Genomic DNA, 26119 nt, shown 5'->3' with positions numbered 1-26119 from the left:
GCTTTTTGCACGCGCAGTGGGCCTGGCCTGCATACCGTGCTGAGCCTCAGCCAGCATCCCCTTGCCAGCACTCTGCACCCCATGTTTAAACCCGGCTCATCACTTCCATGCTCTGGGCCTTTGCACTGCTTCCTTCACTGTGATGGCAGTTTCTCTCTCTCTCTCTCTCTCTCTCGTAAAATTCCAAAAAAACCCATTTGAAGAGCTTATACTGGTTATTTCCGGGTTGTGGGGCTTGAGGTATTTTGTTACTTTCTTCTTTGGACTTCTATTGCTTAAGTTATTATAAAGATTAGGTGTCATTTTTTCTTTAAAGATTTTATTTATTTATTTGCGAGAGAGAATGAGAGACAGAGAGCACGAGAGGGAGGAGGGTCAGAGGGAGAAGCAGACTCCCCGCCGAGCAGGGAGCCCGATGCGGGACTCGATCCCGGGACTCCGGGATCATGACCTGAGCCGAAGGCAGTCGCTTAACCGACTGAGCCACCCAGGCGCCCAGATTAGGTGTCATTTTTATAAAAAAATAAAATTGTGATTAAAAAATACATTGTGTCACCACCTCTGTGAAGACCTCCCCTTCTGGAACTGGGTTTTTTGCTCTTCTGGGTCCCCATGGCACCAGGCATGATACCTCTCAATTGCTGGGATTAGTTGTTTAAACACCTGTCTCCTCAGGTAGCCTTTGAACCCCCTTCGGGGCAGGGACTTTGTTTTATTTATTGCATCTCTATGGGCGCCTGGGTGGCTCAGTCAGTTAGGCGTCTGCCTTCCACTTGGGTCATGATCTCGGGGTCCTGCGATTGGGTCCCGCGTTGGGCTCTCCACTCAGTGGGGAGTCTGTTTCTCCCTCTCTCTCTCCCTCTGTGCTCTCTCTCTCAAATAAAAAAAAAAATCTATTTATTGCCTCTCTGGCATCTGGCCAGTGCCTGACCACCAGAATTAAGTGGACCTTCTGAGAAGTTCTCTTAGGAGCTTATTGCTGCTGTGAATTTATGACCTGAGTGTGTGACAGGATGAGCTACTGAGAAAGAAATGGGTGTCTAGTATTGTTTCCTGCTGTGTGCTCAGCCGCGAAGGGAAGAGACAAGCCTTGCACGGCCCTCGCTGCCCCTTGTACGAAGGGCAACCTGGCTCCTCTGTTGGGTCGCCTTTGCCCCAGGAAGGGGTGAACAGTGGCTTTTGTATCTCTGGGCCCAAACATGCCAAAGTTGCCCTGTGTGAAAGCCAACTCTGGCCAGGCTTGGTTCCTGAAGGTTTGGGGGCTGAGTCAACCCTAGCCAGGTGACAATCCTCCACCCTCCTTGTTCGCTTGCTTCTGGGCTGGAGGCCTTCTCCAGTCCAGGCAAGTCTGAAACTGAGAACAAAGGCAGCAAATACTTTCCTTTTAAGTTAAAGTTGAGAGAGAGCAGGGTTAGGACAAAAAGATTTAGAAAGTATGGGAAGATTTCTCTGCTCCCCGCCCCCATTCTGCCCGAGGCCCTTGAGGAGTGAGAGGAGAATCTGAAAGCAAGGGGTGTGAGCGGCCTAGGGGATCGTTTGTCCCCCACTTAGGCTAGGCCTTGGTGGAGGAGGTGGGTTGGCATTGCTGACAGGCAAGAGAACCCTCTCCTTAAGTCCGGTGTCCCGAGAGCAGGGCAGATCTCTACTCCCTTGGTCCTTCTGGAGTTCTGGGTTTGGCAGGACCTCCCTTGAGTCCCAGCGGCGGCAGAGCTGGGGAGCTGAGCGAGGTGTGAGGCGCGTCTGGAGGAGCAAATGTCTGCTGACAGCCCCAAGTCTCCCCTGAGCCCCAGGGCTGTGAGCACGCTGGTTCACCTCAGCCAGCCCCCACACGCAGAGAGGTTCTGAGCCTGGGGCTCTGGGCAGGAAGGAGGCAACTCCTCAGCAGCCCGGGGATGGGTGGGCAGTCACATTAGGGATCAGATGAGGTACAGCTGATCTCAGAGGAGGCCTGAGGGCAGAGGGCCCGCCTGGGGACCTGACAGCCAGTGTGGCAATCGGAGTGGGAGGCGGGAACAGGAAGGGCGCAGGTCAAGAGGGTTTTCTTTGTGCCCTTCTTGCGTGAGTGAGTAGAATGTCATTCGATCACTTCATTAACCAGGGCGTTACTGAGCTCGGGTGGCAAGCAATAGATCTGAACTTCTTTTGGAACATGCGTTTTCTTTTCACTGTTCTGTGTGTCATAGGACACCAGCATGACAGAGGGCTCGGATTTACCTGTGTCCTTCAGGTTTAAGGTGGGCCCACATGTGCATGGCACACGTGCTCGTCCAATCTACGTCGTCCTTCCGTTTTCCCTGAGATGGCAGCCACACGATAGGCCCTCCACTGTTAAGACAGATCACTGCAGTCCTCAGTGAACACCTTCCAGTGGTTTCCCACTTCATGAAAGCCAGCCTTACAATGGCTTGCAGGCTCTGCCCGGCTCCCAGCTCCGTACCTGCACTTCCCCACTTAGTCACTCAGTTCCGACTCCTGTCTTCCCTGTATGTCCTCAAACACATCGAGGTCTCCTGCGTCAGGACCTTTGCACTTGCTGGGCCCTTTGCCTGGAATCTCTTTCCTCCACATATTTACCTAGCTCACTCTCTGACTCCCTTCACATATCTTCACAAATGTCTGTTCATCAGAGATCTTCTCTACAAAAGAGCAACTCTTGGGGCGCCCGGGTGGCTCAGTTGGTTGAGCGTCCGACTCTTGGTTTCAGCTCAGGTCATGATCTCAAGGGTCCTGGGATCGAACCTTGAGTCGAGCTCCGTGCTCCGCGGTGAGTCTGCTTGGGATTCTCCCCCCCTCTCCAGAATAAATAAAATCAACAAAAGAGCAACCCTCATGCCCCATGCTGCCTATTTCCCTTACACTTTACCTTTCTCCCTGGTCCTTGTGACCATTTGACATGCTACGTATTTACTTCTTTGTCTCTCTTCCATGAGACTCAATTCAAAGAGGGCAGGGACTTTGTTTCGTTCCCTGCCACATCCCCGATGCCTACGACAGTGCTTGGCCCAGCACATGCTTGTTGAGTGATGAGTGGACCAATACCCAAGGGGAGGCGATGGGAACATAACAAACAACTGAGAGAGGCCTCTTGCAGATCTTGGTGAGTGCTAGCTAGTTTGGGGTTAGATTTTGTTAGATTTAGAGAAGAAACAGATTTCTTGTTCTCTAAGGGCTGTGGAGCAATTTGTCTTTGTTGCAGGTATAAGTGGCTGAGCCTGCCCGCGCACGTCCCGGTATGTGCTCTTGTCCAAAGCACACACGATAATGCCACATTCCAGGGGAGATAAAGCGATGAAAGAGAACTGCCACTTGGGCATTCTCCAGTGGTTATTAACAGCAATTTTAGACACTAGACTGAGAATGGAAAGAGTGTCAGAGTTGGGGAGACCCTTGGTAGCAGGGTCAGGGTTATAACCTAGGCCGTCCAATTCCCAGGCCAGCGCTCTCCACCATAGCTTAAAGGAGCCAGCTTGCTTCTGCTCTGTAATTTTATGCCATCCCACTGGGCGAGATCTCTGGATCTTCAGACCTCTGCTCTTTTCACAACAAATTCCGAAGGTGAATCAGCTAGATAACAATCTTAGCAGGATGGATGGACTACAATTACTAAGTTCTACTCTGTTGTGTTTGTGCTTACATTGGTAATTATAACGGGAAACCACCAAGACAGGATCCAAGTTAGGCTTGCTTGTGTATTTAATCACACAACTCTTGTTGCTACGGTGTCACCTCAGAGAGGACGAGTTCACCTTTAAGGCGTTTTTTTCAATGCTACAGCTGACCTACAAACCAAATACATTTTTTTTTTTTTCTAAAGCTACTTTTGTTGAACACCTGTGGGCTCTGAATCATCTCTAAGGAATCCCTTTCGGATCTTCAAAGTGTAATCTGAAAATCATTGATGTACTTCAACTGTCTCCTTGTCTAGATGGAAAATCAAGCCACTCAAGAGGCACGGTTAGGGATGAGGGTTTCCTGCCTCCTGGGCGGCCACACTTCATGATCTTATTCCACCTCCCCGACATCTCTGTTTTAGATCCTCCACCACGGGGTGAGCAGCAAAGATTTGAACCCCTTCTCTCTCCTACTTGATCGGCAGCAGTTTCAGTTCCTAAGGTTAGGTGGGGAAGATGTGGGGATTCTTGACTCACGTGAAGGGTTCTGAATTACCACGGGTGTATTTGTTCTCCCTCTTACGGGTGCTGAAGGCCATTGCTAGTCCCTGGCCCTGATGTCCTCAGCTTCATTTCCTCTTTCAAGTAAGTTTTTTTTTTTTTTTCAAGATTTTATTTATTTATTTGTGAGAGAGATAGCACAAGCAGGGGCAGCGGCAGGCAGAGGAAGAGGGAGAAGCAGAGTCCCCGCTGAGCAGGGAGCCCGATGCGGGGCTCGACCCCAGGACCCTGGGACCATGACCTGAGCCGGAGGCAGACGCTTAACCGACTGAGCCACCCAGGCGTCCCTCAAGTAAGTTTTCACATGTACTTACCTTCAGTAAGGCCAAGCCAGGGGGATCTGGAATTCTAAAACACACATCACAGTCCTTCAACATAGTGTTCCTGGGTCCAGTATGATGTAAAAAACCCTGTAAGCTAACCAGTGGTGCTGCATGTGGAGGATGGTCCAGGTGGCCTCTCTTACAGGGGACATGGGAGAAACCGAGTGTTGGCTGAGCCTGAATGCAGGGACCAGGTCTATCCAAGAGCAGAGACGGAGGTACCCGGCTCAGAGTGTGAAGGCTCTGGCTGCTCAGATGGTTCAGGTCACCCCCCCTTGCTCAGACCTCATGAGCAGAAGCCAAGCTTCTGATGGTAACGTGGCTTTTCTCATAGGTGGGTCTCATGGTCAGGGTGAAGTGGCATTCTTGTTTTGACACTGGCTTCTGAGGAGACGGCAGAGGGAGGCCATTCCAAAGAGACTGCTCCCTTCCATGTGTGTGTTTTCTGAGGACAGGGAAGTATTCTTTGACATAAGTTCCAGAGAAGTGAAGACATATTAGTTCCGCGTCAAGATATGGCCAAGCCCAGAACCCGAAGCCGCTCCCTTTCAAGGCTGAAAGTAGGACAGTCTATGGATCCAGCAGCTTGTTATCGCTCATGGCTTAGGTTCATGTTGGGGACAACTGAATGCTCATGACACCACCAACATGGTAACATGTTTACATGTTTTATTTACAACAGGGTTTCCAAAGTATTTGCCAGTAAAGGACATGCCACTTCTACCTTCCTTCATGCTTGCAGTGACATGAAGGCCATGTCCTAAGAGACCCAGGTCAGGGGCTGGTAACTAGTTCATGGGTACCCAATGGCTAATCTTTGGATGTGCCACAGATTAAGTCAGCAGGGAGTTGCCTGGCTGTGTGTACTTGGGAGGGAACCAGCGAGTCTTGGTGAAGAGCTTCAAACAAACCCAGTGACCACAGGGAGAGGATATGGTGGCTGAAAAAGGTTTGCAAACCATTATTAAAGAAGGAGGGCAGAGCAATTATGCTTTTCTAGAACTGGGGGTGGGGAAAAAGATGGAACAAAGAGCATGCACTTTTCTGTACCGTCACTCAGGCCAAGGAGCTGAGCTGGTTTTAGACGCCATTAAAGCAATACCTGAGGATCCATTGGTCGCAGTCAGAGAGCTACTTTGAAGCTCATCCTCCACACCTTACTGCACACTGGAGTCAGGCGGTGTAGATGCTTAAGATCCAGTCTGGCCTCATAGAGAGGTACAGATCTTAGGTCCAACCAAGACAAGGCGAGAGTAAGGGGCAATTCAGGGCCAAACTTTAGAAAGGACTCTAGCTGTGTGTGTGTGTCTGCGTGCGTGTGCCTGTGTGCTTTGCATCCCATTCTAGCAAGGGTAATTGGGAGGGAACCTATAATGGGAGAAAGACGAGTTCTGTTTTGCAAATGACTTCTGTTATCAAGCAAGACCTAGCCCCATTATGAATTATTCATTTTTTCTGCCCTAGCCCAAGTTTTAAAGAAATGAAGTAGGCAGTGTGCCTGTGCCCATGGAGTGTGAGCTGGGGCAGGCAGGAGACGTGGGGATGAAACTTCATACTCCAGAAGCTTTTTCCTCCAGGGCCGGCTCCACCTTCAGAAGCAGCCTGTTCAAACAGCCGGCAGAGTTTGGGCTGTCCTTCTCCATCATTCTTTTCCTAACAGACCAGGGGGAGCCCATAAAGTCCTTTCCTCCCTTTGATGTGTTCAGAGAGAGCAGGGAACTTGATCGAGAGCCGGGATGAAAGGGACAGGGAGTTCTGAGTTCTGAGATACGAAAGCTCAGCACCCAAATGACCTGCCAGGAAGCGGTTTTGGCCCAAACCTGGGGCCTCATCGGTCCTGCCAGAGACTCGGTGAATGGGACAATTAACAGAATGGAACAGAACAAAAACTTGGGGAAAGGAGAAGGGGAGAGCCCCAGAGGCAAGGTAGGAAAAAAAGGTGCTAATATCAGGGGAATGAATCTTTCCAGAATGTATTTCATTAAAAAAAAAAAAAGAAAAAAAAAGGCAAAGAGAATAAGAAAGGACTGCCACTCTGGCTCTCATCCTTCCCAGTTCATCCTTTCTCAAAAGCTCCGGCTTCACTGTGCCCCGACTGTGGGTTCCGCCCGAAGCGAGCCGAGGAAAGCTTGTCCCACCAGCGCGTGGACCTGGCAAGTGGGGCCGCGAGTGGCCAGAGGGCTGTGTTGGCAGAGGAGTGTGGCAGGGGCCAGTGATAAGCTGAGTTCCGGGCTGGCACGGACGGGGGTCTCGATGCGGCGTGGCGGGTCCCTCCTCAAACTCCAGCAGACCCTCAGTGACATTACCCACGAGTGGAGACACATTGAGGACAGCACAGGTAATAGTGGGCATGGGTTTTTATTCTCAGTGCACGGCAGTCTGGTTTCTGCTCATCAGCAACAAGCTTTATTGGTTCCAAAAAAAAAAAAAATTATCCCTTTTTCCCCCATCTTTTCAAACTCCTCTTCTTCCCGTCTCAGTGGACAACGTATTTGAATTTCAGATTTGCCAGTTTACAGCATTTTTTTTCCCTACAAACCATATAAATACATGCAAACCATTGTACAAAGAGCTTAAATAATATCAGAATGCAAATACAGATTGGGTGCACCGTTAAGCCGACTGCAAATTATGGCCACACACACTGGGGTACACATTGCTTGGATATCACCATGTTTGTTTATGTCATGCAGACCACAATAGTCAATCTTTTGTTTTGTTTTTCTTTTTTATACAAAAATACCAGTGCTTGTTATTCTAGTTACTGAAAAAAAAAAAAGAAAGAAAGAAACTCAAAATTCCTATCTGCGTGCTGATTTGAAAAGGACAGCGTAGATAGATTTGTTGGCACATATAATATATGGCATGTTCACAGATGGCCTATATACAGATGGGGAGCAAACACGAACCAAAGGCCAGTTCGGTCACGGGGAGCTCACTTGCCTCCGTCTCTCCTCATCAAGAGGAAAGGGGACAGCAGGCCTGACAGCAGGGCTTGGGAGGCAAAGCATGGCACTGAGCTACATGGAAGGGCATCTGGTCTATTCTGAGGAAAAGGCTAGAATGGCTTCAGAATAGCAGGCATTTACAAGTGCCTCGTCCCCACCACTGCAGTAGGTGGTCCCTAGATATGGAGAGTGAGGAAGTGTGCACTTGGTGATGGTATCACGGGCTGCTTCGATCGATCGTGAGGCAAAGAAAGCAGGAGAGAAAGGAGGTGAGGCATTTCGAGGTTGCATGCGGACTTGCCCCCACCCCCGCCAGATTTTCGGTTTTCGGCAGTGAGGTAATCGCTCAGATAGAACTGTGCGAACTCTCCCCTCTGAAGCTCAAGTGGAAGAAGAAACCCAGACCCTACAGAACCCACAAGTGTCAGAAGGACTGCGAGGTGGTCTCTCTGACACCTTTAGGGATGGGGGAGTCATCATTTCAGAGGGCAGAGGGCACCTCTGGGAAGGACCTAGCCCCAAGGCGGTCACCCCGGGTTAGAACTGGCCTTTGTGACTTCCACTTAGAACTCTCTCCCCCATCTCATATATCGCACACAACCTTTCTAGGAGAGGGCAAGTCCCAAATCAGAGCTTTGCACAAAAACTCACTAATGGAAAACTCCCAGGGTGAAGAACCCATAAAACATGCGTGAAAGAACCATAAAATATGCAAAGCCCCAATCAGAGCATCCTTGCAGCCCGAGAGATATTCACGCCTTGGGTACTACTCTACCAGCTACTCGTCAAAAAACAACATCCAGCCAAGGCCCCCGACCCTGATCACTAGTTACTAAAAGGCCTGGCGCCCATCTCCATGGGGGACGCACACTCCTTTCTCACTGGCTGCTTTCCTTCCCATCCACAGGCCACTGCCCACTTTCCTAGGTTTCTCTAGGAGAATTATTTCCCCTTCTCCCCATCAGACCCTTTTCAGATCGAAAGCACCATATGGGGGGAAAGCTTTATTACCTTACGCCATATTTACTCACTGCCAGTTGGATCACTAAAACTGAATAGAAAAAAACTTATATAAAAAACATATGCACATAAACACTTAAACTTACTCAATTCCATATCAACAAAATTTATATTAAAAAAGTCTAGAACCCAATACATTTTTTTTCCCTAAGTATAAAGATGGCTGTTTGGAGAAAGGAAGTACGTTGCATTGGTTTTATAACCAGTCACAAATACGCTAAGTCGCCTGTCACATCCAACAGCTGGTTATATGCTCCTTCCACAGGGTAACATGACAGCACTTTATTTCAAATCCTTTAAACAAAATACATATGGCTGACTCAAAAATATCCGTTTCTGAGCTAAAGAAAACTATATATTTTTGCATAATATTCTCTATTTTCTCTCCTACCATGGAAACTAAAAGATACACAAAAGCCATTGACTTTAAACAAGTAGACACAAGCCCTCAAGAGTAACCTGTCCGGCACCACGAGTCTTTTGGGAGCAGGAAGGGTGCAATAGCCTCCGAAGTTTGTTATTGGCTTGTTTTTTAAACTGATCTGAGGTAATAAAAGACTTGACAGAACGAAATCTTCCAATGTACTTAATAAATATATATGTGCACACCTAACACCTTGGGTGAGCTGTTTTATTCCCACATGAGGATTTAAGACAGAGAAAAGATTGCTGAAGCATGTGACCTTTACAAAACCCAAGTCAAATCTGGCGGGTTGCGCAGCAGTGGGGATGTGGAGCGGGTATTGTGTCTTTGCTCTTCCTACCTCGGACAGCTCAGGAGGAAGGGGAGAGGGAGGAGGGATCCCGAAGAGAAGAGAAGGCGGAGAGCATAGGTTCCGGCCACCTTACGCTCACAAGTGGAAGTCTGGCAGTTCGTAAGAGCCTCAAGCCCCACCCCACACTGCCATCACTCTTGAAACAGGGGGAACGGGCTTCATTTCTTTCATGGGAATTGGTAGACGTGAGTTAACGAGCCCCTGCACAGAAGAGCTTACGTCAACACCAGCAGGGATAAAAATGGAGCTCCTGCAAACGTGGCTCCACCTTGTCCCATTAAGGAACACTTAAAAAAATCTCCTAGTGAGGTCCCTACCTCCTGAGAGGCAGGCGCGCGGGGGATGCTCTGGGCAGCGTTCAGGGAAGGAAGGCACAGGGCTTTCGTGTGCAGCAGTTGAGCACGTTCTGGAGAGGGCCTCGAGGGGGGCGTGTGGGAGCAAAGGAAGAGAGGAAGGAGAACTTTCCAGGGTGGGTCTTTTGCTCCTTTAAGTCAGCAAAATGTCACTGGACCCCACTTGGGATGGGTATTTTCAAATGCGGAATATGTGAGAAAGGTTGGGGCCTGTTGAGAGACCAGACGAGTTAGGGGCCGCGACAGAGCAGAATGAGAAAGCTGAGGGGTATGTCAAAGCTGGTACTTGGGCGCCTAAGCTCAAGGTGTCTGGTTTCTCAGAACCTGCTAGAATGGCCCCTCGGCCTCTCCCAAGTCTTCTCAGTACGCACTCCCGCAACAAGCAGGTCCTGTCTCAGAAGAGCTGTGGCGGAAGGCTTTGAAAGCAGGAGTGGTCAACCCAGGGAGGATGGCACAAGAGTTGACTTTGATGGTCTGTCTTGTCGTGGACCTGCCAGCTGCTGGTCCTTAATATCCCAGTCCAGTTAGGAGGCAGGGCCATTCTCAATCCATTCTTTTGCCACCACTTTAGCAACAGAAGAAAGCTCAGGCTTATGGGAAAAACTATATAACGAACACATGCGAGCTTCACGGTCAAAGCTGATCTCCCTGGCACTTAGAAAGGACACACACCTGACAAGATAGCAGTTCAGAAGGGGAAGGTAACCTGGCAACAACAGAAATACATTCTTACCAGCTCTCAATTGCTTCAAGAGGATCCCATTAGCAAAGAACCTATCTGCCTCTAGGACTAAGCCAAGGATTCCATTGGGGCCAGAAGGGGGAATGGCCAAAGTGGACTCAATTCAGCCATGTCCATTCCACTTTCTTAATCATCACAACTTAAAAAAAAAAGAAAAAGAAAAAAGAACAAGAAAGAGTGAAGATAAGGGAGACAGTGGTCACAAAAGACCAAAAGAACCTTAGGGAGGTTTGACTAGAAGGGCAGAAAGAGCTAGAGGGCTTTAGGTGTAAGTTTTGAAAATGGGGAAGTCATTTTAAAAACAATCACTCTATAGGCTGATTCTATACAGTCCATTCCTACCTCAACACATTGCATTTGGGGACATTTGTCTCTCGGAACCCTCGACTTAGCTTATAAATGGCACAGACTCATAGGGTAAAATCCAGAGGTCAGGAGATGGTGACATACGTATGTATACTGAGGAGAGTCTGGGTTGGGGTAGATGCCAAGAGGATTGTCATCATTTCTTTAAAAATGACAACTGATACACCCAAGGAGTAGATCCTACCATTCATTACCTGCCTGGGGTTTGACTGGGTCCTGCTACAAACCCCAGCTCAAGTTTAAGTCGACATCCTCGTAGGTCTCTGCTCTTGCCTCTTCATGGTCAGGTGGGAGTTCACACATACTTGGGAGCAGCTGACATGACAGTGAAAAGTCCCATCGTCACCTTACTGATGGGATAGATGAAAAAGGACATGGAGAAAGCGGGGATGGGAGTCAGAGAATGAAGTTCAAACAGATGTCTCCAGGCTGTGCAGAGGGCTCTCTGAGTGGGAGGCAACAATTTGCACTTGGCTGCAGTCCACCGCATTGTTGTTTTTGTTGGCGTATGGCGTGACCTCACCGTCCAACAGGAGCACCCTAGTCCCAGCCTTAGGACTGTCAAGATTTTCCTCCTCGTGCTCATCCAGGAGTGGTGTTCGTGGCACCTCCTCATCTATGGCGAATTCAGGGTGGGTCATGAAGTTGTGGATGGAGTTTTGGTTCTTGGGTTTCTGAATGCTTTCATGGAGGGAACTATGGAACGCTTTGACCACTTTGATCTATACCGGGGGGGAAGGAAAAGGAGGAGGAGAAAACACGAAGGTGAGAATGGACCAGTAGAACAAAGAACTGGTGGTTTGAGGTGAGAAACAAAACTCCAACTACAAAACACTACCGCGCAACAACCAAAACCAAACACATAAGGAGAGATTATGGAACACCAGAAACATCAAATTTCAAGCATGGGGGTGGGGTGGGGTGAGTAATGGCAAACAACTGAATATTTCAAAGCTGCATTAAAAAAAAAAAAAAAAAAGGTAGAAAACCCAAAGCAAAGTTAGCATTCCCAAACAATCCATTCTTAAAATGAAACAGAAAACAAGGATTCATTAGTTCTTTTGGATGAGGGCAAGAACATAGGAACCAGGTGCAAATTAATAGCCGAACTTAAAAGATGATTCAGACATGTGGCTTTCTGTGTTGAGGCCAAACATTTTGTGAACGTGGAACGGAAAAATTACACATTGAAGTTTAGTTATCTGCTTAAAACCCTTAAAGAGTCAAACTCATCCCAATCCATACATAATACACTTCGGGTGGTAAGTGGCTACGGATACCGTGCAGCAAGGCAGACAAAACACTCTTCATTTGTGTCAGCAGCATGCAAGAAATTAAAACTCTTATACTCTCCAGTTGAATAATTGCTCTTTCAGTCAGGAAACATGCATATATTTCTATCCCACAACCTCTGCCATGTCCCCTGCCCGCCCCAGAAAGCGGTACTCCGCTCCTTCCGTCCCTCCCCTGGCAGACGGGGCTGAAGCACGGGTAAGAGAAGATGCCTTCCTCCTGACCATGGAGAGAAGAGCGGGCTCTCCCAGTTCAAGTGCATGTCCATGCCTCTCGTGCATAACACCTGTGCCCCAGCCTGTGGCTTTCTCCAGCTGTTTCTACATTGTGACGGGGGGCATGGCCTCATGTGGAGAAGGGAAGGGATGGGACCAGGAGAGGAACCATCCGGTTGGAGGCCGTGCTACAGACAAGTGGCTTTTCTGATGAGGCGGATGAAGAAGATGGAGGAATGGAAACACCATGTGGCTTTAGTGGGCAGAGGGAAACGCACTGCCCCGTAAGCGTCAAAGTCTCTTTCTACCGCACAAAAAAGGAAGGGATTCAGTCAGTTGGGAGAAAAGGAAAAAACTAAACAACAACGGACTCCTGTGGTCAGCCTTTGCCTTATCCATGGGTCCCAGCTCTTTTGGCAGCCTGCTTTTCTGAACGGTAGGCCTCTCTGAAGTATGGTTTAGAACCTGGGTTGGCAGAATTGGGGTCGGGGCAGTAGGTTGGATCCCGAGACGGTGGAGACAGAGGCCAAGGGAGAGGAAAGTGGCTGGAGGACGGTTTTGATGGTGGGGAGGTGGCTGATCCTAGTCTTGTCCAAAAATCCTTCCCTCAGGAAAGAAATGAGGCTACTGTCGGAGAGACTGGTTGTGGTAGGAGGGGCAAGGGAGGGAGGCTGAATGGTGGCCTAGGGCCCCTCTTCCATGTCTCTGTTGTTTCAGCAAAGAATAGGTCCCTGGAGAAGAGGCAAGAATGTGCAGACAGAGGAGACACAAAGAGTCAGGCAATGCTATCACTGGATAGACCCTTCAAGACTAACACACGAAGAGGATTCACTGAAGTTGTGTCTTCGCTGGCTAAGGCTTTCCTCATCTTGCCTCACTCCACAACAGCCTGGCAGACCCACCCAGGACTGAGGGTGCCCAGAGTTTAGAAGACAAAGGACTCTCTGCTGCTCAGTAGAATCTGCTCCACACTTCAGCCAAGAAGAAGCAAGGAACCTGGGCACACATTTGCCACGCTGAACAGAAGGTAAGGACCTAGGTTTCTATCTTTCTGTGATTGCTGTTGACAATCTGATGGGTGAATTTTACCTGTCATGTTCCCTTTGCTCCAGACCTAGGTGAGATCAGATGGAACAGAGGCTCCATTTGGTCTTGCAGAGGCCCCCAAGCTTTAACTGATCTCCGTCAAATCTGAGAGCAAGGCACCTTGGATGAAGTGAGTCCAAACCCAGTGCCTTCTCCCTGGTCAAGAGATGGGTTCAAAGCCATACCAACCCCTGTAGGAGGGATGACATAGCCCACACTTTTCACCTGCTCTTGAGATTTCCAAGTTTTTAACAAGTGCTGCAGAGGAAGAGGTACCTTTTTATACCACCAGTTGGTTATCTTCAGTATCAGTGATTTTCAAACTTCTTGCTTCTATTTTTTTTTTGAAGCTACTGAATACTTAATGAAAATAATTATATGTGAAGTCCAATAGAGAAAACAGATTTTTAAAAACTGGGGTTAGAGTCAGGGTCTGGAGCCCTGTTTTCTGGCTTTTCCTCTCACCTGTTGGGGTGATCAATAACAATGTTACAGGCAAACAATAAGGGAGATAAAAGTGAATTGGAATGGGTAGATGGAAACAATAGGGAAGATGTCTTCTTTGGGGGAGCAAGGAACAGTCATCCGGCTAGACTGCAGGGCTTCTAGAATCTAAAGGGAAACCAGCATCCTGCAAGGGAAGCTCAAAGGAAGAGGAGTCAGGGAACTAGGCGGCACCTGTAGTGGCCCGGTGGGGGAGAGAAGGGTGAGGGGTGGAGGGCTTGGGGCTGGGCCAGAATGCTCCTCAGCTCCAACAGAGAATATATAACACATGCTGATGAACAATCACACAGATACATCACCACCAGTCTACCCCAAGCAAAGGTGGCATCCTCCTTCCCTGATGCCTGGTGCGTGAGCAGAGTACGGGGAACAAGACACAGATAGTGAACTGGCCACTGTGAAAGCTGTAGGCATTCTCTACTCAGCCAATCAGCCCTTCCTTCCCCAGTTACTGTCCCTCAAAACCTCTGGGACATGGCTCTTCTGTGGCCTCTGTCCTACACGTAGAAGTGGCTGGATTGAAGGGCGACTCTTTCTCATGTCTCAGGAGTCCTTACCAGGCTGGACCTTTCGATTAGGTATGAGGGCTAAGGACCACTCTCTGGAGCTCAGTGAATGGGCAGATGAAGACTCCATTTCTTCAGCTAGATTCTATAGTCTTCTGTTCTCTTTTCAGAAACCAGGGGAAGAGAAGGAATTAAGGGTTTTCCTGTAGAGGGAAATCTTAAAGATTTATCTACTGAAGGTTAGACAAATAACTGAATTCACTTGGAGATCTGGAATGGGGACGGGGGTCCTGAAATGAGTGACTATTTCTTCTAGGACGTCCGGGTAAGAAGGAGCAGCTGGAGAGACAGCGGGTATGGCTATCTCCTGACTCAATTTCTGCCTTTGAGGGTCAGCAGCTTACCCTCTTCCATAAGAGCAATTCCATAAGAACCCGATGGGTTCTGTCTTCTGCTTAGTCTCTTTCCACCTTCAAATCACTGGGACAGCTGACACTAGCCCTTCCTCACAGAAGGGCATGATTAAAAAGGAACAGATACTAGTTAGAAGGACAGGGAAAAGCTAGAAGAAAAAAGGAAATAAGAAAGGAATATGGAAGGACTAGAGGGAGAAGCTCTTAGATTTTCGCAGGGTAAGACTTACTCAGTTCTTTGACTGCTTTAGGGCCTAAAGAAATATGTATCTATAGAAAACCCCACCCCTCATATCTCACACCAGAATACTTACATTTGGCCACAAAGACAACAAATAATCTGAGTCTGGTTAACCTGCACAGCTCACAATTACGTGAACCACAGACAATGTAACTGTTCTTTCTTTACTGCACCCTCCCTTCCAGGGTTTTGGGGGGATAGGGGGAAGAAGAGATAAATAAAATAGTCAAATATCTGAAGCTCACACCAGACTTAATACAAGGAGACTTCTTTCCCACCAAATAACTTAATAGCACTATCAGCGAAGAGCCTTCTCTCCCCTCTGTGTCCCATTTGGGGAAGGTAAAATGACCCGGAATTGTAAGGCATAAGCATTAGCAAGAATCCAACCATCTACTGGTGGGAGCACCAGATCTTAGGTTAAACACTGACAACATTCCAGCTGATAGGCTGGCCGAGAAAGAGGCACCTAAAACTTCACGTGCAAAATAAGGCATGAAGGGCTGGCTACGGGTGAGACAGTCAAACTAGAGGAAAGGGGAAGCAAAAAAACAAACCAAACCAAAAGTTGCTCTTCAGAAATTCCTAGAAAGAAAAAAGCTGGAGTGAAGAAAATTAAGTTATTTGGACCTTTGCATATACATTTCTCCTGCCCAGATTTGAATACATTGATTCTTAAACCAGAGCTTGGTTTGCCGTCCCTGAAAAGTGAAACCTCGGGGACACTCAGCGCTGTGCAAGTGAACTGAGCTCCTTCTTTTCTTCACACTCAGCTGCAGCTTCTACACCAATGTGGGCAGCTCACGACAGGGCGGTAGCCCAGAAGGACCGTTATTATCGGCCAAGTTCAACGTCGGCTCAATGATGAGGGATCTCCTGGTAGAAAAGCCCATGGGAAGGGTAGCTCTCTTCATATTCTCTTTCAGGAGATCTGAAACTTGTCCCCCTTTCCTCCCATGAAGAGAGGGCTGGGTTTTCATTGGCCCAACCTCACCTCTAACCTCAGGAGATCAAGTTTAGACTCAAAGGAGCAGGAGAGGAGAGGAACAACACCATATCCAAACAAAGCAAAACCAACCAACCAACCAACCAACAAACAACTCAAAGTAAAGCCAAACAAACAAAAAACTCAAGGAAGAAACAGGCAGTGCAGAGGAACGATCAGAAAACAGGATTATTGTCTTTAAAATGATTCTGGTTTAATAGTTTTTCGACATTAAAAAATAAAATAAGATAAAAGGGCACACAGTCTGGTTTGGGATTGGGATTTCTGTCCCATTTTTCTTCCCTTAAGTCAGAGGTGAAAGGGAAAAACCAAAAGGAAAAGATAACCATGATTGGTTAAAGTGGATGCCACGGTTGGTTAAAGTGGATGCCACGTGCTCTCTTGTGGTCATTTTAGCAAATCATGCATCATAATAGACTCTCACTCACTGCCCAGAGTAGGAGATGAGACAGCAGCAGGAACAGAAGTGGTGGGGGGAGATGTGACTGGCGAAACTGTTACATAGGATGAGCTAGGAACATGTTTAACATCAAGGTGCTGCCCCATGGTCTGTCGCTTTAGGACTCCCTTAAAGGAGGCTCCCGTCTGGAATGTGTTAATTACGTCGATCTGCAAAGAATCAGAGAGTGAGACAGCTTTGCTGCATAGTCCAGAGAGAGAGGGGAAGAAAGGGGGGGGGGGATCCTGGAGGGTCAGGGAAGGGGGATGCAAAGTGCTGGGAAAAGGGGATAGGAGCAGGAGCAAGAGAGAAGATTCCCTCATACACAAAGCAACGGTGAGGAGAAGGGGAAAACCATTAATTGCACAGCACACTTCATTTCAAGAACAATTTGCCATGGAGTCCAAATACCCAGCCAGAATCCGGTCTGCTCTTCCCTTGCAGCCTACGAGGGACATTTTAGGTGTGCAGGTGTCCAAAAGTATCTACAATTTAAAGGGACTTCTCTACCCCGTGACTCCTAACAGAGAGTGACAGCTTATTCATTGTGTTGATCTGTACTCTTAAAAAATAAGGCATATGCCATTTCAGATAGAAGGTGGAGTATATATAGTAACTGAATTTTGAGCCTCAGGAACCTCTGAACCAATTAAGTGGACTATCGATTTTTGCAGATTTTGCAGGAAAAGAATTCCTGCGTTTAAAGAAAAAAAGCGAGGCAGGTAGTAGGCCACACACAGGGGGCTGGGGTGGAAAGGCTCCTAGCCCCCGGCTGCTGGGCTCACCTGCTTCTGGGTGTCTGTTCTGAGACCCCCCTCCTTGGGCTGAAGCAGACAGGGCCCCTGAGAAGGGAGCTCAGGAACCCAGCAGCCAGGCTCCTTAGCGAGAATGCCGCCGGCACCGGGGGTCCTGAAACGTCTGGCAACGTCTGACAATAACTCGGTAGCTAGACTGAGGGCGGGGGAGCAAGACGTGCTGGTTGGCGGTGGTGGTCAGTAGCTACAGTCTAGCAAGTGGTCTCTGGCTCTCTGTGTCCTACTTCTCAGACACAGAGGTGATTTGTGCCGTTTGGTTACCAATCACGGCCTTGGTCTGGGGCCTGGGACAGACCTACTGTCCTGATCTCCGACCCCTAAGTGACAAGGAACAAATCAAAAGGAATTCCTCTATCCTTCAGGATCTGGTAGAACCATCTTAAAAAACGCCCACAGGCTTAATAGCAGGGGCCGACTCCATTCATTTCGCTTTGCTTCCCCAGGTGGGAAGGTAACAACACAGGCACCTTGGGAGACAGACAGTTGTTCTTATTTATAAAGCTTCCGGAGAAGCCACAGAATGTTTAGGGTTGGTTTCCGGATTCAGACCAAAGTCTGAGCTAAACTACCATCCCTTCATCACGTTATATAGTTTTTAGTTCCGGGGGAAGGAGGGGCCTGATCCTGTGGGAGGGAAGGGGCTGCACATGGGGATGGGGGACCGCGACGGGGATGGGGGACTGTGACGGGGAAGGTACTTTCCTGAGCTTGTTCGCGTCACAAGGCCCCCACTTCCACAGTGAAAACTGTGCAGGTCGTGCATCCGAACCCAGGGGTATAGAGTCAAGGGAGTGGGAATTGGGAGTAGAGGGGAAGGGAGATCCATGAATCTCAGCCCCCCGCGACGGAAGACTGGTGAGGGGCCAAGGAGAGGCTGGAACCAGGGAATCCTGGGCTAGGGAAAAAACAATATCACATAGGAGAAGAGGAGGCAGTGACCCTGAAGGGAGAAAAGCAGACAGGTTATTTTGAAAGGAGCAGACCTGAAGGAAAGCACCGGGGCTTTAGAGACAAGAGCCAGTGGTGGGGGGGGTGGGGTGGGGGAGGTGGTTTGCAGGCCCTGGGGAGCTTCCCTCTCTGGGGGGAGGAACCCGAGAGAGGAGAAAGGAGCCCCAGTGCTTCCCTAACTAGCCCTGCCTTCCCACTTCCATCACCGTCTTGCCTATGGGGGACAAGTTCCCAGCAGGTATGCAGTGGTGAGGATTCATTTGATCTCTCTTCCCTATGACTGAACGAGGTGGGCTTGACTAGGGAACTTTCTACGCCATCGGCAGCTAATTTTTGAGAGTGGAACTTGTTTCTGGGATCTCCAGCCAACCAGTAGAGAGGAATAGGCCTGCTCTCTGGAGACGGGAAATCTCAGGACTCAGAACAGAGGCATATAGGGCAAGAACAGGGAACATGATAGAATGACCAGGGCCTAGACCAGCCCGCCCACCCAGGAGCAGGTGGTTACAGTTGCTGCATGGAAAGTGGGAAGAAAAACGTTACTGTAGGGCTCCACAGGCAGGGGGCTTAAGAGCAGCCGTCTATGTCATTTCAGAAATTGCGAGAAGGGAAAAGGCTTGAGGAAATTATAGCTTCTTCCTTTTGGGGAAGCAAATCTGAATCCTGCAAAAGATACTCAGGCATTGAGAGACTTTTGTCATTTATACACACTGAGCTGTCAGATTCCCCACCGTGGCCTTAAAGTGTGAGTGGGGAAGATATGAGAGGGTGAGTTTTACAAAGACCCCTCCGATAAAGGGCTGTGTTACCCGCGCAGCAGCTTGGGGACGCATACAAAGTGTACGCTGGCGATGCTGGCTTAGGGCTATTGTCTAGTTCCTTCCTCCTGAAGGGTAGGGATAGACTCCGAACATCTCCCACCCTGACGTCAGGTCTGGTGCTTGCAAGAGACCTTACACAGGAAGCTTGCTGGCCGCAGGGAGGGTGGCAAAATGGGCTTTAGCACCGACTGGAAGCTAAAGGACGATGCTACCAGTTTGCGTCCGGTGCTCTGGGCCCTATGACTCCTCTCCTCTCAGAGAAGCCCAGGCAGCTCGCCCCTGGAGCTAGGGAGCTCGGGCTGCCCACCGGCAGTGAGCCTTAGGGAGGGAAGAGATGTTGGCCACCAGGAGCGGCTGCCCCTCCCACACTTCCCAACATGGAGAGATGTCTTCTCCCGGCAGGGGGACAGGCCACTATCAGAGTACCTGAGTCTGGATACGGTTCAGGCCCCGGAACCAGAGGATCTGGCCTCGGCGCAGCTCCATCTCTGCATGGTCAATTTCGTCCAGCCCCTCTGCGTCCTTGGTGATCTCCTCTTTGGTGGTGCCGTGCCCAGCCTCCTTTAGGAACTTCAGGGATTGGGTAGGTATCGTGGAGATGATCTGAGAACAGGTGCAGCAAAAGGGGAGACACCAGAATCAGGGTGAGAGGGCTGTCCCTCAGCTCACATGGGGTCAGGCCCTTGTGTAGGTCACTCTTTGCCCCAACACCCATTGAGGGGGGCAGCAGGAGAGGTGCCAACCTAGCCAGGCAAGCACTCCTCAGGGCCTACCAAATGGCAGGCCGTCAGGGAGGTTTTCTGTAGTTGTGGACACACGAAGGAGAACTGACATTTGCATGTGCGGCCAGCCATCTGCCTAGTTAGTTATATACTTGATTCTCCTTCTGTCTCAGTTCTTCATTTCCATTTTGCCATGTGTCTCTTAAGGGAAGTAGAACTATAATGCATGGCACATGGTAAGAAGGGACAGGGACCAGAGCCTGGGGGGAAACAAGTCTGGGGATAGGAGAGGATGATCCCATTGCAAGTGTATGGGCAAAGGGAAGGGAAGTGTCAGAAGGGAAGGACCCTCTTCTAGTTACCATGCGCAAAGTAATTCCTGTGTTACAAAACCAGGGTGAAAGGATACTAGAGGTTTTCTTGGGCTTGGAGCGAGGAAGTGGGTGAGACAGGCCGGGGAAGAAGGGATACACAAGTATTATCAGACACGGGCAGGAGGTTGGGCTTGCAATTCAAAATAAGTCACTCAAGAAGCTCAGTCAATCAGTTCTCCCTGACACACAGACGAGGAGTAGACAGGGCTGGGATGAGAGAGGGACTGTATGAGCAGTCCAACATGGAGTCAAGGATTTTGAAATGGGAAGGATATCTGCTTTTGGATGATTGGAAGGAGCTGCTGTGATGCAGAAGGAAGGCTGGTCTCTAGCATCAAGGCTGTGTGGCCATGTGTGAGACTAGACCCAGACGGGACTTTCAGACAGCTGGTGAAACAACCAAGCTTCACCCAGGTGTAAAAGGGACCCATGGTAAAGAAACACCACCAAACAGAACAGGGTGGAGGGACTCATGGAAGGAACTGGGACAGCAATTGATCAGGGAGGCATCTGGGACGTAGGAAAGAAACAATTAGCAGGTATATGGGGAAGGTCTGCAGTCCCAGGGAAGGATCTCTGGGGCCACTTAGAGCAAAGCCATTACCCAGGTGGCTAGGTGCCCATCAGTAGAGACTGGAGGTCTGTAAAGCAGAGCTTAGTCTGGCTCAGAGCTGAGGATGAGGGGGATGTGCAAAGTGGTAGCTGGGAAGGAACAAAACTTACCAGACCTGATCCTATTATCATGTTAATAGCTAACTTTTACTGTGTACTTAGAGGGTACTAGACATTGTTCTAAGTCATTTCTGTGTCGTAACGGATTGGCTGATTAACAACGATGAACAATGATCCTGTTCTCCTAACTTGAGGAGACTGAGGAGGCACAGAGTGGTTAAGGCACTTGCTCAAAGTGACTCAACTTGTAGAAAGGAGATGTGGGATTCAAACCCGGGTAGCCGGTCCCAGAGTCCATGCTCTGAACTGGGTGCTACATTGCTTTTCTAGCGACCTGGTGGGTCTAGATTTATCTAAGGTGAGAGTCAGCCATTCAACCCAGTCAACTCAGTAAGGCCGTGGTGAACATGAGGGGTAGGGGAGCCCTAAACTAGGTCAGAGCAGCAGCTCACAGCCAGACTGTGGCTTCATTAAAATAAAGACTTCTGCTCTGTAAACTTCTACTTCTAAGACCCTTAATTTTGTTTTTCTCTTTTTAGCAAAGTTCCATTGAAAATTTCCACTCCCATCTCAGAGACGCTAAGGGATCTGCCTGCCTCTAGGCATGGTTAGAGAAGAGATCCAGAGCCTCTGAAATGGTGGGCACTGATCATGCTACTCCAGGATCCTGCAAGACAGGAAAACCTCAAAAAGTGGGGGGAGGAAGGGGAGGGAAGCAGAAGATGCTGGTGAGGAGCTGGGAGGTGCCGCCGTCGCATGTCCAATCTCCTCCAGAGGAGAGAGAGTGTGCTGGCCACGCACCCACATGGGGCGAGCCTGCTGGTACTCACCTGGCCCCACAGCAGCTCTCCGATGCCAATGAAGAGACACCAAAACCACTGAGACAGGGTGAGCTTCGTACAACTGAAGGGTTTACCCCCAAATTCCACAATGAGAATCTAGAACAGAGAAAGAGGCAGCCCACCATCAGGGAGGCGAGTCACGGGCAGCTAGCCCTCTAGCCGAGGCTACCAAAGCGACGTCAGAGCCCTGGCCCATGATCCCTGTGGTGCCAGTCCTGATCTGCTGGTCGGAGGAGGAGAAAGAAGAAATCTGAAAGGGGAGAAGAGAAGACAGACACAGTCTTTCTAGAGACCCTGAGGGGGAGACAGAGCTACTTACTATGAATATTATTAAGGTAAGAGGGGCAGATCCAGGGGGGCTGGAGGCTTCTCGTGACTACAGCCAGTGGGTAAGGTGCCAAGAGAAGGCGCAGAGATGGAGAGAAGGAATTGAAGAGGGGGGCCCATGAGGGGGACCCCGGCTGGGGAGGGCAGAAGCCCTTGGTATAGGGCGAGCTCAGAGTCTCCTGTATCTGCAGGTGTTCAGTGTACCTCGGACTGGGGCAAGGAGGAAGGGACCCAATCCTTTTACCCCAGGGCAGCCATGCCCTTGACCTCAGTTCTGCGAGAGGCTTATGTGTCCACCGCCTGTGCCCCATGCCCCACTCCTCTCTGTCTGCGAACTGCGCAGCGTTTTCTACCAGGGGCCCCTCATGAACGAAGGGGCAGGGACAAGGACAGAGCCCTACGGCACGTACCCGCACGTCTCACGTACGCTGGCAGGAGGCATGGAAAGGACCGCGGGGAGTGACCCTCTTCTTGGCCACTCTGAAATTTCTGTGCTTTAGGAAGACAAGGAAAGGACCCCACCAATCTTATTTTATTTGCCCCCAACGTGTTGCCTTGCACCAGAGCACTTGACCCAGCAAGCTCCAGTTCCGGAGCAATGTGCAAATGGAGGCCAACTGGGAATCCAAAAGCATTCGATCCACAGCCCGAGTCCCCATCCTTCCCTCCCCCCTTCTCCTGGGTACCTAGGGAACGCTGTTCCCTGCTTCTGACCTCTGCCACCCAGCCCTCCTGCCCCGACTCCAGCCAGAGGCTCACCTGGCTGATGAAGGTGCCCAGGACCACGGCGCAGAAGATGAGGTTGCGGAAGATGCCCGCGAAGACGTTCCTCTCCCCGTGGATCTTGCGGGAATTGATCTCGTTGAAGAGCTGCATCAGCACAAAGGTGTTGAAAATAATGGTGTAGTGCTGGCTGGGGGGCGAGTGTAGAGGCGCCTTCCTCCCACTATCAATGTCAAAGAATTTCTCACCTAGTGGGGACAAAGGAAGCATTAGCGGGTCACGTATGGTGTCGGCGAGCGCTCAGGTTGAGTCAGAACGGCACGTTGGTATGGCCAAACTGGTGGCTTACGGCTGGTGTCCATTCTAATGGGTCAGGATCTGAGCTACACTGGTTATCAAACACTTGAAGTGTTAGCTCTGGTCTCAGCATATCTGACTCTCTCTCCGCGTCCGCTCCAGTGACTGACTTCTCCCGGTGCAGCGTGGGGGGAAAGCTGCACGAGGGTCAGGCAGACAATAGGCTCCATCTTAGTGCCACGATTTACTCACCACGTGACCCGAGCTTTAGTTTTATAATCTTTAAAAAATAATAAAAACCACAGAAAGCCACCGTGTGAAATGCTCAAGAGCAGCATGTCAAATAGCATGATGCGCCACATAGCGGGGCAAGGGACACCCCCGGTGGGTGAAGCTGCTGCCATCCCCAGTCCCGTGCTCAGCTTGCTCCCTTGGGCCATTCTCTGCCCCCATCTCTGCTTTGCACTCCGACCCCTGTCCCCAGCCCCAGCCCTACCCCTGGCTCACCGGCAAAGACGAGGAAGAAGATGACGGTGAGCTGATAGACAGCGTGGCCCAAGATGTTCTTCATCATAGTACGTGAGATCAGAGGCTTATTTCGGCCATAGGGGCGACGCTTCAACAGAGACTCTGTAGGAGGCTCCGTGGCCAGGGCCAATGAGGCAAAAGTGTCCATGATTAGGTTAACCCACAACATCTGCACGGCTTTCAGTGGGGAATCCTGGTGGGAAGAAGCACCAGTCCTTTCAGCTTTCCTTGGAAACCAGCCCCTACCTCACTCATCAGCCTCAGCTTTGCCCCTGCAACGGCCTAGCTCCTGCTATCCACCTAGACTTTGGATCTGCCCATTTATTAGCTGAGTGCCCTTGAGAAAGTTACTTAACCTCTTTGAGCCTTGGGTTCCTCGCCTGTAAAATGGGGAGAATACCCACTTTGCAAGGTTGTTTTTGAAGACCACAGAAGTACTCATCATAGTGGCTAACGTGCATGTGCTAAATTAGCGGTAGATAACTTCTCATTCCCCCGCATGGGCCGATGGAGACCTAGGAGAGCTAACTCCTGCCCCAACCCCCCTGGGGAAACTCTTGTCCTTAATCCTCAGTAGCCAGGACCCCACTCCCCACGTTCCCTAGCCCCCGCCTCATCCCTCTCCTCCCGGCCCCCCTGCACTCCCTTCACCTGAGTGATACAGGCTCCAGTGAAGGCCACGATCACGGCTACCACGTTGACAGTGAGTTGGAACTGCAGAAACTTAGAGATGCTGTCATAGACGTTTCGCCCCCACATCACTGCCTTCACAATGCTGGTGAAGTTGTCATCTGTTAGGATGATATCTGATGCCTCCTTTGCTACGTCTGTGCCTGCAATACCCTGAGTAAGAGAGGGAAGGAGAGCAGTGAGGACGTGGATAAAGCAGAGTTTATCTACGTTCTGAACCCAGACTGCATTTCCAGACCTCCAAGAAGCTTCCGACCCGGCCAAAAACACTAGAGGGCGCACTCCCCACGCTAATGCCAATGACAGAGCCACTGTATTTTGAGTTCTCCTCTCCTCCGGAGAAAATGTGTCGCTGTCAGTACACAGAAAGCAGGGCTAGGGCCTGATGCCACCATCTTACTCCTGAACCCAAACCGGAAATGAGAGTTATCTTTGATATTCCTTTCTCCCTTCTTTGCTACTCCCCCACCTTGGAAATGAAGGAAAGGATAGGGAACCCATGTCCTGTTCTCCCTCCAAATCCCTACACTTTCTTTCTTTCTTAATCTTTTTCTTAACCTTCCTTCCTTCCTTCCTTCCTTCCTTCCTTCCTTCCTTCCTTCCTTCCGTTCTCCTTCCTTCCCTCTTTCTTTTTCCTTCCTTCCTCCCTCCCTTCCTTCCTTCCTTCCTTCCATCTCTCTCTCTCTTTCTCTTTCAAGATTTTATTTTGAAGTAATCTCTACACCCAATGTAGGGCTCGAACTCACAACCCCAAGATCAAGAGTCACACACTCCACTGACTGAGCCAGCCAGGAGCCTCTAAATTCTTTTTTTGCCCCTAAATTCTTATATTTCTTTTGCCATGGCCAGTGTCTCACTTAAGTCCTTGTCTCCCCCATACCTCTAAGTCACCTTACACTTTTTTCTGGCAGGAGTAGTCTGGCAGTGAAGTTCAGATGTCCTATGCTTGTTCAAATTCCTGTTCCTGGGGAACCACTAAAGGTTTCTCAATAGACAATGGTTGAAAGCTGTGCTTACAGAAACAGTAAAATTTCTAGACTGGTAGTCAGAGCCCTCAAGAGGTGAACTCAGATTCATTTTCCAGTCTGCTCCTATATAATCTTTCTGCTCAAAACCCACTGGTTTATTCACAATTCCCTGAATCTCTCCTTCACTTCTAGAGTCTAGACTTCTACTTACACCATTTCCCTAAACCTGAAACATCCTCCTTCCTCATCTGTTTAAACCTTGTCTATCTTTAATGGTCTATGGGACGCAAAACCATCCCTAAGAACCCCAGCCCCTACTTCTATTCCATGTCTCACAAAGCCTATAACCACAGAGGAGCTTATTCATTGATTTGGCTTGCAGTAGTATATGATTTGTTCTCTTTACCTGGTAGTAATATTTTCCTATCCAGATTGCAATGAACAAATATGTTATAGATTATACAATTCAGTTTCCCCATCAAAAAGTTCTCTAACACATCCACACAATGTGTCACATGCACTGGAAAAAGAAAGGAGGGGGAAAAAAAAGAAAGGAGGACTATATATACTTTCTACTACAGAATGTGAAAAAAAAGAGTGTATGGTATGTGTGTAGATAAGTATACAAGGCAGTATAGATAAGTATCACGTATCTAAGAGGATAGGATACAAATACATCATACGTTTGATTATATTTTAAAGAGGCAAACAGAAGGATACACCAAAAACAAAAGAAATGTTACTTAGGGTTAAGAGGGGAGGCAATAGGGTGGAGGTGATAGGGATAGAAGCTGGATTTCTAGGAATAGACTTTGTTTTGTATATTTGACTTTAGAACTATGTAACTACTTTATATGAGTATAAATCAAAAGTAAGTTTAAAAAGCGATGTCTAGGGGCGCCTGGGTGGCTTAGTCAGTTAAGTGTCTGACTCTTGATCTCAGCGCAGGTCTTGATCTCATGGTCATGAGTTCGAGCCCCACATTGGGG

General features: G+C 49.3%; 1 protein-coding gene across 5 annotated transcripts in view; it reads right to left on the bottom strand.

The window, feature by feature from the left end:
• Nucleotides 1-6837: 6837 nt before the first annotated feature.
• Nucleotides 6838-26119, bottom strand: part of ATP2B4 (ATPase plasma membrane Ca2+ transporting 4) — a 91855-nt gene continuing 72573 nt past the window's right edge. For 3 of the 5 annotated variants that reach the window (XM_081825021.1, XM_081825022.1, XM_081825023.1), the window contains exons 16-21: nucleotides 24124-24315; nucleotides 23452-23665; nucleotides 22684-22895; nucleotides 21586-21693; nucleotides 19414-19590; nucleotides 6838-11422 (exon numbers count right to left, since the gene is read on the bottom strand). In XM_081825021.1, coding sequence (XP_081681147.1) covers nucleotides 11111-11422; nucleotides 19414-19590; nucleotides 21586-21693; nucleotides 22684-22895; nucleotides 23452-23665; nucleotides 24124-24315 — 1215 coding nt within the window. In that variant the 3' untranslated portion in view covers nucleotides 6838-11110. Of the gene's footprint in view, nucleotides 11423-16392; nucleotides 16574-19413; nucleotides 19591-21585; nucleotides 21694-22683; nucleotides 22896-23451; nucleotides 23666-24123; nucleotides 24316-26119 lie in introns of all 5 variants that reach the window. The other 2 variants (XM_081825025.1, XM_081825024.1) reach the window with 2 other exon arrangements.

Source organism: Leptonychotes weddellii, chromosome 6, assembly GCF_054177405.1.
Source record: "Leptonychotes weddellii isolate Sample4059 chromosome 6, ASM5417740v2, whole genome shotgun sequence".
Classification (NCBI taxonomy): domain Eukaryota; kingdom Metazoa; phylum Chordata; class Mammalia; order Carnivora; family Phocidae; genus Leptonychotes; species Leptonychotes weddellii.
The sequence above is the reverse complement of the archived record's forward strand: the minus strand, read 5'-3'. Positions and strand labels throughout refer to the sequence as shown.